General features: G+C 43.7%; 1 protein-coding gene across 3 annotated transcripts in view; it reads right to left on the bottom strand.

The window, feature by feature from the left end:
* Window positions 1-12,157, bottom strand: part of TGS1 (trimethylguanosine synthase 1) — a 38,123-nt gene extending 25,966 nt beyond the window's left edge. For all 3 annotated transcript variants that reach the window (XM_034762940.1, XM_034762939.1, XM_034762941.1), the window contains exons 1-7: window positions 11,896-12,157; window positions 9,839-9,903; window positions 8,043-8,221; window positions 5,112-5,979; window positions 3,019-3,139; window positions 2,162-2,248; window positions 1,129-1,300 (exon numbers count right to left, since the gene is read on the bottom strand). In XM_034762940.1, the coding sequence (XP_034618831.1) occupies window positions 1,129-1,300; window positions 2,162-2,248; window positions 3,019-3,139; window positions 5,112-5,979; window positions 8,043-8,221; window positions 9,839-9,903; window positions 11,896-11,996 (1,593 nt within the window). In that variant the 5' untranslated portion in view covers window positions 11,997-12,157. The remainder of the gene's footprint in view (window positions 1-1,128; window positions 1,301-2,161; window positions 2,249-3,018; window positions 3,140-5,111; window positions 5,980-8,042; window positions 8,222-9,838; window positions 9,904-11,895) is intronic.
* Between the last annotated feature and the right edge of the window lie 351 nt (window positions 12,158-12,508).

The following is a 12,508-nucleotide window of genomic DNA, read 5'->3' as shown; positions in this document are numbered from 1 at the left end:
TATGTTACTAATTCCTAGGCAAAAAATCTGTTAAGATTGAGATTACATTAAAGTAGGTACCGGTAAACAAACCCAACAAGAATACTGAAGTTATCAAAATAATATAACAAGGAAGAAAAAGTGATGACTAAAAATCAGTTGCTACAGTCTATAATAGTGAACAATCTAGTAGTTTCTGTTGAGTCAGGCTGAAACCTAAACCAATGATTTGGGTGATCACAGCAACAATATAGCAAATGTCCTGGTGATGGACAGGAGAATGCATAAAGCTGTTTGGGGGTATTTTTATGTGCAATAAAAAGTTATGCAGGTGTATACAATTCACTATAGCATACAAATATTTTTTCCTCACTATTAATGCATGTGTTTGCATTTTGAAATGCATGTATTTCAAAATGCAGGTAATTCAACGATCTATAACAGTGGTGGGCAATGCACGCAGCCCATCAGGGTAATCTGATTGCAGGCCGCGAGACATTTTGCTGACACCGCAGGCACCGCCCCCCACAGTTCCCAGTGGCCATGGTTCTCTGTTCCCAGCCAATGGGAGCTGTGAGAAGCGGCAGCCAGCACATCCCTGTGGCCCCTTCGCCTGTAGGCACCGCGTCCCACAGCTCCCACTGGCCGGGAACATAGAACCGCAGCCACTGGGAGCTGGAGATGGTGGTGCCTGCGGATGGTCAACATCAGCAAAATATCTCGCGGCCCGCAATCAGATTACCCTGATGGTCTGCATCCGGCGTAGGCCACAGGTTACCCACCATTGGTCTATAATTAGAAACATATATACACATTACTGAACAAATGAGGAATCTAGAGGTAACGAAAGCTGTTTATATAAGTTGACTGTTAAGATGACATTCTTCAAAACAACTCGAAGAGTCTTTCACTGTTTTGATATGCTTCCTGACTAGAGTGCTTTTTACTAAAGAAAGATGTGTAAGCAATAAAGAGACCCAGGTTGATGCTTAATAATGTGCATTCATTTGATCTTTACTGGCCTAAACATTCCCGTTTTCACAGTTCAATAATAGTTATCAGAACAAACACGGATACATCTATGGTACTGTGGTTAGGGTGCTTTGCTATACCAGTGCTAATAAATAAACTTATAAGAAATACTTATACCTTACTCAAAGTTGTACTTTTTTGGCAAGACAACATTTCTGACTCTTCTGTGAAGAAGATGTGTTTGTTTTTTCTCTTGACTGGTTTGCGCATGTCCAAGAACTGGGATTTGAGCTTTGCATTTTTCTCCAAATACTGGACCTTGCAGCTAAAGTTTGAAATTCCCCCATATCTGCAATCAAAAATTATTGATTAAGAACAGAAGTTTAAATATGTGAGAGTCAGCTGTTATGAAATGTTAGAGAGAGACTGTCAGGGTTGACAGGCCAAACATTATCTTAAAATTACACTTTTCAGCCTAAATACAAATTTAACTATCCAGATCTCCCCATAAAATTAAAATATTTGCATTTTACACAATGTGTGTTAATGACATCTTATCTTACAAGTAAAATGGACTCCATACTGGATGGAGCCAAACTAAAACATCCTCCTCCGCAAGTGTGTAGACCATGCGATGAGCCAATGGAAACTGTTTTCAAGATGAAATAAAACACTGTCAACATCTGCATTAACGGGACAGTGGCTTTGTCCTAATATAATGAAGCTACAATAAGTTCCTATCTGGCTCCTAACTAGACACCAAACTTTTAAAAGCTGATTAACAATCAGAGCCCTCAGGAGCAGAGAATTTAAGAGACTAATTCATAATTTCACAAAACCGAGATATCTATAAAACCACATGCATTTTAACAAAACATGAGTTATACTTTAGGATGCCATCTAATTTAAACCTTTGTTATTTGTTACCTTCACTTCAAAGCACTTTTACTATTCTCTAATTCACCTTTAACACTTTGCATCCCTCCTTTCCACCCCTACAATCACCCAAAGATAAACCTACAGTTTTATTAAGCACAAACACTAATTTTCAAAATAACCTTCAAATAACTTACTAGTCAAAAGGAACAGAGATTGCTATTAATACTTGAAAATAATAGTTATGGGGAAGCTAGTGCGTAAAAGGAGCTAATTTTCGGAGGGCGGGGGGGAGAGGGAGGGAGGAACACTGAATTTGCTTATAAGTCATTACTTTTGTCCTGTACCATGCTTGAATCCCAGAAGAGAACAGGTTTCCTCAGGATCTGCAACAGGATTTTCATCTGCATCCAGTTCATGGCTATTAAGAAACCCAGATACCAGTTACTTTCTGTAAAAAGTTATCATTTTTATTACAGTTCCTAGTAAGAGAGGAAAATTCCCATTAACGCTGGCAGACTCCACAGCCTGTACTCTTATCTTCTGGGTTTTAAAGGCTACATCATGAACAAACCCAAGTATTAATGAAGTTTTAATATACACATCAGTAAGTATCACAGACAGTGACCTTTCCATTTATATCCTCCAAGTCACAAGCTAGACAAGGGCAATCTGTCCATATGAATGGAGACAATAGGCTTTTTCTACCTCAAGGCATAAGCATTTCTTGTTCTTATGCTACTGGAACGATATTAACACATTAGCATTACCACCTAAACTAGCAACTACTTAATAATGTTCCCATTCCTTCTCTTACCATCCCCCAAAATAAAAAAGCAGATTTTTATGCCAATTACAAATAAACAAGTCCATTCTCAACAGAAGGTGCATCCCATCTAATTTAACAATCTGGTGACGTAAGTGTGTATATACCTCCCATAGAGTTTGGAAGTCAGGGCTCTAAATTCTTTCCTTGGAATAAAGAAAGAGTGACCTCCAACCAACATAGAAGCTCCATGCTGTCAGATGGGAAGATAAGGAGGCAGGAAAGCCAATTATTATTATTTGCATTGCAGGAATAGCCAACTGATCCAATTAGGATCAGGGCCCCATTGTGCTAGGAGCCATTCTAATACACAGGAACACACAGAAAGGGATTTTAGAAATAGAAAAAACTAATTTATTACTTGCCCTCTCTTGAGTTTGGCATGTTTATATTCAGGTGGCTCATCCTCTTCTTCGTCTTCTTTCTTATCACTGTTGTATGATCCTCTTTTGTCATTTGAATTTGGTCTAGATGGCTCCTGTAAATCTAAAGAGGCATAAAAACGGCACTGTAAATCTAAAGAGGCATAAAAACGGAGCACTGGGAGGAGGGCGGACAGCCTGGCCGGGACCCTGCTCTCCCCGGCCGACCGGAGCGCCGGGAGGAGGGCGGAGAGCCCGGCCGCGGCCCCGCTCTCCCCTGCCGGCCAGAGCGCCGGGGGAGGGCGGCGAGCCCGCCGCGGCTCCGCTCTCCCTGGCGGCCAGAGCGCCGGGGGGAGGGCGGAGAGCCCGGCCACGGCCCTGCTCTCCCCGACCGGCGGGAGCGCCGGGAGGAGGGCGGAGAGCCAGGCCACGGCCCCGCTCTCCCCGGCCGGCCAGAGCACCGGGGGAGGGCGGAGAGCCTGGCCAGGGCCCCGCTCTCCCCGGCCGGCCGGAGCGCTGGGGGGAGGGCGGTGAGCCCGCTGCGGCTCCGCTCTCCCCAGGTGAGCGCCGCCCCCTCCAGGTGCCGCCCCAAGCACATGCTTGGTAGGCTGATGCCTGGAACCGGCCCTGGCAGTGACATTGGCTAAAGAACTCACAGCAGCACTCAAACAACTCACTGGCAGTCCCAGGGCTAAGGGCAGCAATTTAAGGAGAATAGAGGGGATAAAGAAGGAAAAGAGGGATGGGGAGGCTGCTGAGAGTTGGCTCCAACCTCCTGCCTCTGGTGTTTCTGTGAAGCTGCCAGGAGAAGGGGGAAAAATCTGTCCGCTATCTACAGTCCTCAGCAGTGGCTACTACAGGTTTCTGCATCAACCTCCTAACACCTCAGCCACTGCTGGTCTTGCATATTCCACCCCTCCTCTTAAGCAGAAGAGAACCACAGAGCAGTACAAAAGAGTTATGCGGGCTGCCTCTGGGGAGCGCAGGCAGGCACAAGGCAAGCAGCTCCTGGAAGCAGGTCCCGCCCTCCGGCTCCGAAGCACGGCTAGGCGGTTCTGTGCACTGCCTTAACCGCAGGCACCGCCCCTGCAGCTCCCATTGGCTGGGATCCGTGTACTACGTAGGAGCCTGTGGGGGGGGGTCATGCTGGCTGCTTTCTGGGAGCCACGCGGAGTGGGGTAAGGATCAGATTAAATGGTTTGATGGGCCGGATGTGGCCCACGGGCCGTAGTTTGCCCATCTGGCTTATATAGTACCACCAACTTGATTTGTTCATACCTAATAGTTTATAGTGCAGTAAGCAAATGGATGCCTTGTGATATTACATACATTGAATCAAACAAAAACAGATGTTCAGGTACAGTATTTTGGGGCAGACATGAGAAGATGGAATGAAGAAAGGATTGTATGGTTATAAGGACTTTCCTTCAAAATTGATCTTTCACAGGCCAGATTTATTAAAACATCTATTTTTGTTCTATTTACTCCAACCTACTGAGTGAGATATATACTAGGAGGAAGCCAACTGGTCTGTTTTTACAGTAAAAGCTTTGTTATCCAGCATGTTGGGGAAATGAGGGGTGCCATTATGTCAAAAAATCCAGTTAATTAAGAGGGTGGGAGTTCCCAGATCCAACACCACGAAACCCCTCCTGCACCCAAACTCCCTCCCAGATCCCACACCCCACAACCCCTCCCGAAATGCCAGTTTATAGAGCTTTCTGGTTTGTAAAGTGCCAGATAATACCGCTTTTCCTGTATATAAATAGTATAGCAGCTGCACAGCAGAAAAATTTAAAATGATGAAGCACTAATACTGTTATCCCACCACTTCTCTAGTAGATCCAGAGATTTATAAAAAAAAAGAGATATTCCATTAAAAGACTTTTATCCAAAGAATATGTTCAATAATAAGGTCTAAGAGGAGAGAGATGAGGCTTGAGTTAATTAGACAGAAGAAAATAAAATTTAGTTGTTAATCATTCTACAAAATACTCAATTCACAGGGTTAAACTGAGTAACAGAGACAGGGCTAAGGTCAGTTCTTGTGTTATATAAATCCATCTGGAGAAATATTACCAGAATCCCATACGGACCTGACTGGTTTGCGCTTTTATTTTCAGAAGATGCACTTTTCCTGGTTCCTCCATTGCATGATTCCTTCTGGCTGGAAACACAAGGACACTGCCTTGTACTACTAGTTGAACTCAGATTTTGATGGCCGTCATAAATTATTGTTAGGGCTAATTTGCTCTCCTCCGCTTCCTCCAAATCCAGATTTATGTTACTAAGCCCAGAGAGGATTTCATTATGGTGCTCATCACATGAACTAGGGTTTTCTTTACAACTGATGTTGGAGGGAGGATAAGAAGAAAGTTGTGAGTCCAGCACTTGACGAGATACAGCATCTGTACTAACACAGTCTACTTCTCCTGGAGGATCTGTTTCGAGTTTAAACGCGTTGATTTCTGTGCCAGCATCATGTGGGCTGTCAACAGTCCATCCTTGACTTGCCCAGTACTGAAATTGTTCCCAGTAATACCAGTATAGTTCGCTATAATGCTGCTTCCACTTTTCCTTGGTGTCAGGAGAGTTCCAAGGCTCAAAGGTAGGTACATTCTCAGACAATTCTACTTCCATGTGCTTCTCCAGCCAACTTTGCCACAGAAGACCTTCTCCATACTCACTCCAATATTTTTCCCATTTCTCTTTCATCTCACTGGGTAAAGCATCATTAATAGGGCAATCTCTATTTTCACAGTTGTCCTCATTCGGAAGCTGGCATGTTTTTTTCTCCTCAGTTTGTTCTGTATGTAAAGCTGGATCATCTGAAAAAGACTGGTTATGGTCTTCACAATCTTCCTCCCAGGTTTCCCGCATGATCTCATTCAAGTGCTTTTGCTGCAACTTTTTCTTCTTTTTCTTCTTCACTATCTTATTTCTCTTTCTGGAATTTTCTGATGCCTAAAAATCAAAGAGAAATAAAATGTGTTTTTAAAAAATGCCCAGAACCAAGTAACTCACAAGGGAGAATTTATTCTTTCCTCCTTTTTCGGTCTTCAGAGACATTCCTGCTTCTGCCCTCCTCTCACTACTCAGAAGGCTAATGCAAGTATTTTTTTCCTCATGAGTAAAGCTACGAGTATGTCATGGAGGTCGCGGAAGTCACAGATTTCGTGACTTTCTGCAACCTCTGTGACACTGAGCTCCTGCAGCAGCCCAGCCACTGCGGCAGTGGGGGACTCTCCGCAGCTCCCAGCTGCCATGGGTGGCAGCCTGCCCCGCAACTCCCAGCCCTGCAGGGCAACAGGGGATCCCCTGAAGCTCCCAGCCCTGCAGGGCAGGGGGACCCCCCCGGAGCATCCCAGCCCCGGCAGACAGTAGGGCTCCCCCCAGAGTGCCCCAGCCACCACAGGGAACCCCTGGAACTCCCCAGCTCCAGCGGGCAGTGGAGGACCCCCAGAGCTCCCAGTCACCATAGGCAGTGAGGGGATCCCTGAGCTCCCAGCCCTGTAGGGTAACAGAGGATTCCCCCCACCCCTGTCCCCAGCTCCCAGCCATTAGGCAGGGAGCCACTGCTCCCCGCCCCTGCATTCAGTGGGGCAGGGTGCTGGACCCTCCTCCCTCCCCATTTTGTCATATCTATTTTTAGTGCAAGTCAGGAACAGGTCATGGCTTCCATGTTTATTGCCCATGACCTGTCCATTACTTTTATTAAAAATATCCATGACAAAATCGTAGCCTTACTCATGAGATCACTGGTAGAAGATACTAAGGAAGCTTTTGGAGGGTAGCAGGGAAAGAAATGAACTTCTGCCACAGCAAATAACCCTTCCATTTGCTGCCCAAGATACAAAGTAAACCTGACAAAACTATCCAATGGTGAAGGAGAAGAGACAGGGAAACAACTAATAGGAGGAAAAAAGTAATAAGATGGTCAACTTAGTATCATCATTGGTATAAACAAATTAAACTCCATTCACTTTAGCGCAGGAATGCTTGTTTACATAAGCAGTGAATTTGGCCTGTAGTCATTTTTAAAAGCCATCGACAGAGATCAAGAAATTGTTTCACTAGTGCCTGACAGTGGATCTTTGGCTAAATCCATGAAATTATTAATTTGGCAGTAAGATGGAAAGAGAATAATCCTCTTTTACACTGAGTACAACTTACTAGGGCCAACAGCTACAAAAAAAACCCTTATCCTGCACAGAAGTACATCCCCAAACTTATTTCTGAATCGCAGTCAGCTTCACTCAGCTTTGTAGTGCTGAGGAAAGGAGCTTCAAAGTTCATTTGCATCAATGGCTGAGACTTTCAAAAGAACAAGCGGTGTTCAAGTTGTTAAATTGGAAACCCATTTTCAGTTGCTGTCAAAGTTCAGCTAGAACTGAAATGCTGTGATCCAAGTTTTGCAAAGGAAACCTTACTCATTTTTTCTTAATGCCTGCTGGATAAAAGACATCCAGAGTTACCTAATGGGGTTGTTATCTGTACAAATATCTTTGGAAGTACCTATATTTTAGAACAAAACTTTTCTATTATGAATCTGAAAAAAGTCAAACATGAGAGTTACTTAAACTCAAACCTGCTCTTCAGATTGTGTGTGGCCACTTCAGAGGCAAAAGCTGGACCATCAAGAAGTTGGTTCCAGAGAACGAATACCAGTCTTTCACTGATGTTACTTCCTTCACAGCCCTCATACCATTCTTTATTTTAACATACACTTTGTAAAGCACCACTCTTACCAGTGTTCTATAAATTAAAACTAGTGTGTATTCATTTCCCATTCAATTTCTTTGTCCCATAGTTTGTGTACCACTGTTTTTAATATTGTGTTTTGATCAGTTTATTCACAAACTGGTTCATTCAAGAAATTAATCAGTTTCTAGTCCTACAACTTGCTCTGTGGACCAGCTCCTTCACGCAAATACAGAGAGACCCACATCACACAGCGTTCAATTTACTTTCATAGTCCAGAGTCTGGAAATACAGACGCATAAAAAGCACAGTAAACTGGGGTTTACCACAAATTCCTTGTGAGGTGACAGCCCTCCGAACTGAAGTGGTAACCCCATACTTCTCATGAGTTCAGCCTCCGAGTCCAGTTCATCCTCTTCCAGGACCAAAGAATGATTGTTGTTTGAATTTTTTGCCACATTGGGATGATGATTCCCCTCCTTCTCTTCCTCTGTTTGCTCCTCTCCTATAAACAAGTTATATGAATTTACAATTTCATAAATTGGTTTCAATTCTACCCAGCTCTGCTCTGTATCTTTCTGATAGAGAATCAGGAGATCTGCACCGCAAGTTTCTTTCCCCTGTTACATTCCATAATAACATTTGAAAGATTAGTAGGCCCAGCCTTCTCCATCTCTTGCGTTAGTTGATCATTGTGGCAAAACCAATTATCTCCAACTCATCTGAAGTGACTAGTTTTGTTGACTTTTTTTTTTTTTTTTTTAAACACAGCAGCCAAGAAATACACTCATGAATTCTGAACTTTTGAACTATGTCATTATTTCAATTAATTATAACAGAATAAGGGCCTTGATTTTTGCCTGCACGATTTTTGCCCCTGCAATGAACTGCACTAAAAATAAATTCCCAGGAAAAAGCGTGAATGGAGTGGGGACACAGAATTGTGGGTGCAATTCACTACAGGCACAATTTTGTGCCTACAACATGAAGACCCAGTGTGAAAATCAAGTCCCAGCTGTTTAAATATTTATAAAACACATGCTGCCTGATATTATCTGGCCAAAAATCTAAAAGCAAGGGAGAGAGTACAGAAAGTAAACATTTCACAGGACTTCTTTTGGCATATCGTTAAACCATGGAAATGGTCAGCAACTTTACAAATGTAGCATAAATGGGGTAACAAAGATCATACAATTTTACACAACATGGCGTGCCAAGAATGTCACTAAATCTTCTCAAAAAGGATACAGACAGCTATCAAGTCACCATTTGCTCTTCTCTCAGTCTTTACATTTAAAAAAAAATTGATATAATTACAAATTTGTTTAGCGCTACAAAAATCATTGCCAAAGTAGACACTCCATATTAATGAGGCTGGTTAAACGCAGACATTTGTAATTCTGTAGAGAAAATTGATTCTTAAGCATTTTAAAAAAATCATAGTTTCTTAGCCCAGAATATATTTATTATGCAGATAACAAGGATCATCTTCAAGTTCATCTACTAAAATGTAGTCTCTCTCCTTTCACCTCTATGCTTTGGTTGGTGACTGGCCCCAGAATTCATCCATATACCTAAAACAAATATGATTGCCTCCGTTTCTGACCCCCACCACTCTGACAACTCCAAGTTCTTTCAATCTCCACTTTGTTGTCCTTTCTCAATGTATGTGGAAAGTTTAGCCTCCTCTCTAAGTAGAGCTTTTCCTTTACAAAATATTTAATATCTGGGCCGGGTAGGAGTGACAGGATAGTAAGGAGGAAATCAGATGTGAAGGGAATCATGTTCACGTAGGCATCTTGATGGGGAGTGCTAAGGATGGTAGCCAATCAGAGCAGAGGAAGTTACAGTTGCCAGAACACAATGTACACTTATAATTATGTTATCCTTATGCAGGGCAGGTCCTCTTAGCAAAAGCATTGAGAAATGGATGAGAAATGAGTGTATGATTATGGGTTAGCAACTATACAGCACTACCGCACCCTGAATAACTAATGTAATCACTTGTTTTCATAATTACACATATTACCACAAAGCACATATTTACTACATAATTAGTAATTAATTTAGCCACTTGAACTAAAATGAACCTTGGTGTCTTTAATTATCAAGCATACTTTACCTGTACTGTCATAGTCTTCTTTACCATAAAACCCCTTTAGTCCTAATTTGTATAATTTTCGATCCCTACAAAACAAATGAAAAAACCCCAAACATTAAAACACATCATCATCATCAAGGGCATACAAAGAAACAGAAAAACAACACAAGAACCATGAGAAGGCAACATCACTGACGAATCACAGAAAAATTCAGCAAGAACAAGAAGAAGCTGTAAAGACTGGCTGAGAAATAAGGGCCTCCTCCACCTGCTAGATAGAGGGAAAATCTAATGCCCCAATTCCGCAATGAACTGTTCACGGGGTGCCCCTTGCAAGATCAATGGTCATTCATGGCAGTATCAGGGCCCAAGTGCTCCGATTTCTTCTGAGAGGGTGCTGAGTGGAATATGTTTTGTTACCCCCAATGCTGCTCCTAACAAAATGCCAAGCTCATTGCTAGCATCATCCTGTCTTGCTCACATTTTACAGTAGGCTAGGCAAGATGGTCAACTGATCAGTCACTTGACTGTCTACTATTTGACCAGTCAAATTGTCAGATCTTCCAGCACAAATGCCCTGATGTAGGTGGCAGACTACGCTTTTGATTGCATGATGGTGTCTGTTAGCAAGCCTACATAAATGTCTTAATTAGGGCTGTCGATTAATCGCAGTTAACTCACGCAATTAACTCAAAAAAATTAATCGTGATTAATCCCAGTTTTAATTGCACTGTTAAACAACAGAATATCAATTGAAATTTATTTAATATTTTGCATGTTTTTCTACATTTTCATATATATTATATGCTGTGTTGTAATTGAAATCAAAGTGTATATTATTTTGCTCACAAATATTTGCACTGTAAAAATGATAAAAGAAATAGTATTTTTCAATTCACTTCATACAAGTGCTGTAGTGCAATCTCTTTGTTGTGAAAGTGCAATTTACAAATGTAGATTTTTTTTTGTTACATAACTGCATTTAAAAACAAAATAATGTAAAACTTCAGAGCCTACAAGTCCACTCAATCCTACTTCTTGTTCAGCCAATCGCTAAGACAAATAAGTTTGTTTACATTTACAGGAGATAATGCTTCCCTCTTCTTATTTGCAATGTCACCAGAAAGTGAGAACAGGCACTTGCATGGCACTTTTGTAGCCAACATTGCAAGGTATTTACGTGCCAGATATGCTAAACATTCATATACCCCTTCATGCTTCAGCCACCATTCCAGAGGACATGCTTCCTTGCTGATGATGCTCATTAAAAAATAAGTGTTAATTAAATTTGTGACTGACTGCTTTGGGGGAGAATTGTATATCCCTTGCTCTGTATCACCCGCGTTCTGCCATATATTTCCTGTTACAGCAGTCTCGGATGATGACCCAGCACATGTTGTTCATTTTAAGAACACTTTCACTGCAGATTTCACAAAATGCAAAGACGGTACCAACGTGAGCTTTCTAAAGATAACTACAGCATTCGACCCAAGGTTTAAGAATCTGAAGTGTCTTCCAAAATCTGAGCAGGACAAGATGTGGAGCTTGCTTTCAGATGTCTTAAAAGAGCAACACTCCAATGCAGAAACTAGAGAAGTCGAACCACCAAAAAAGAAAAATCAACCGTCTGTTGGTGGCATCAGATAATGAAAATGAACATTTACATACATGGTATGTCTTAAAGGTGCCACAGGACTCTCTGTTGCTTTTTACAGCTCCAGACTAACACGGCTACCCCTTCTGCTACTTGCTCTTTTTTGTTACTGTTCTAATATGACAGCAATTTTAAATATTTTATCATTTCGACACTCTGAAAATATTGGACCAATATTTGGCCAATTCATTGAGCAATTATTTTTGGACCGGTCCAATGCCCAGCCCTGCTGTGGAGCACACAGGTATCTCCCCTGCTGACCTGACATTTCTGGTGACACCCACTAGAGAGGTGACGCTCCGGTGCTCCCAGTGCACAGGGAGAGACCCACCCCCTGGAAAGAGGCAGGCCCTGCATTAGCGCTAGTTACCAGGCCCGCCGCAGAGAGCTGAGCCCCCCCCCCCGGGGAGGGGCCCGTACTCACTCCACAAAGGCCCGGGAACAGAGGCACAGGATGCTGCCAGCTCCCTCGTCCGCCTGCAGCAGCAACTCCGCCACTAGGCGGCTCCGCGGCTCGTACGGCATCCCGCACGCGGCCAACGGGAAAGGCGGGGCGCAGCTGTCACGCGCCGCTCCCCAGGGCTCCAGGCACGCGCTGCTGTGCAAGTCTAGCGGCGGCCGCGGGAAAGCCCGAGCTTGAAGCGGGGGCGCTGCGCACGCAATGGCGCCGCGTTCCTTCCGCCGGAAGCGGCCTCAGCGGGGTCGGGAGTCGCACCCAATGGGGTCCGGGCGGAGTCGCAGGAGCGTGTTCTTCGTGACTCAGGGCCGATGGGGGGAGCCGCGCTTGGGCTCCCTGGCGTCGGCTGGGAAAATGCCCGGCTGAGCCTTTCGTTACCGGCACTTCCCGCGTTATGTGCAGCGCGGGGCGCCCTGCTGGCCCTTGGGGCAGAGTCCGTGTCCCGGCCCCCCGGGCACTAGGAGATGAAGCTGGCGGCCGCCTTCCACTCCTCGGAAATTGTCCCTACAGCGCGCTGCTTTCCTGCCAGACTCTCTCCCGCGCGGCAATTGCTACCAGGCTCTTCTGTTAGCAACAAGTT

Source organism: Trachemys scripta, chromosome 2, assembly GCF_013100865.1.
Source record: "Trachemys scripta elegans isolate TJP31775 chromosome 2, CAS_Tse_1.0, whole genome shotgun sequence".
Classification (NCBI taxonomy): domain Eukaryota; kingdom Metazoa; phylum Chordata; order Testudines; family Emydidae; genus Trachemys; species Trachemys scripta.
The sequence above is the reverse complement of the archived record's forward strand: the minus strand, read 5'-3'. Positions and strand labels throughout refer to the sequence as shown.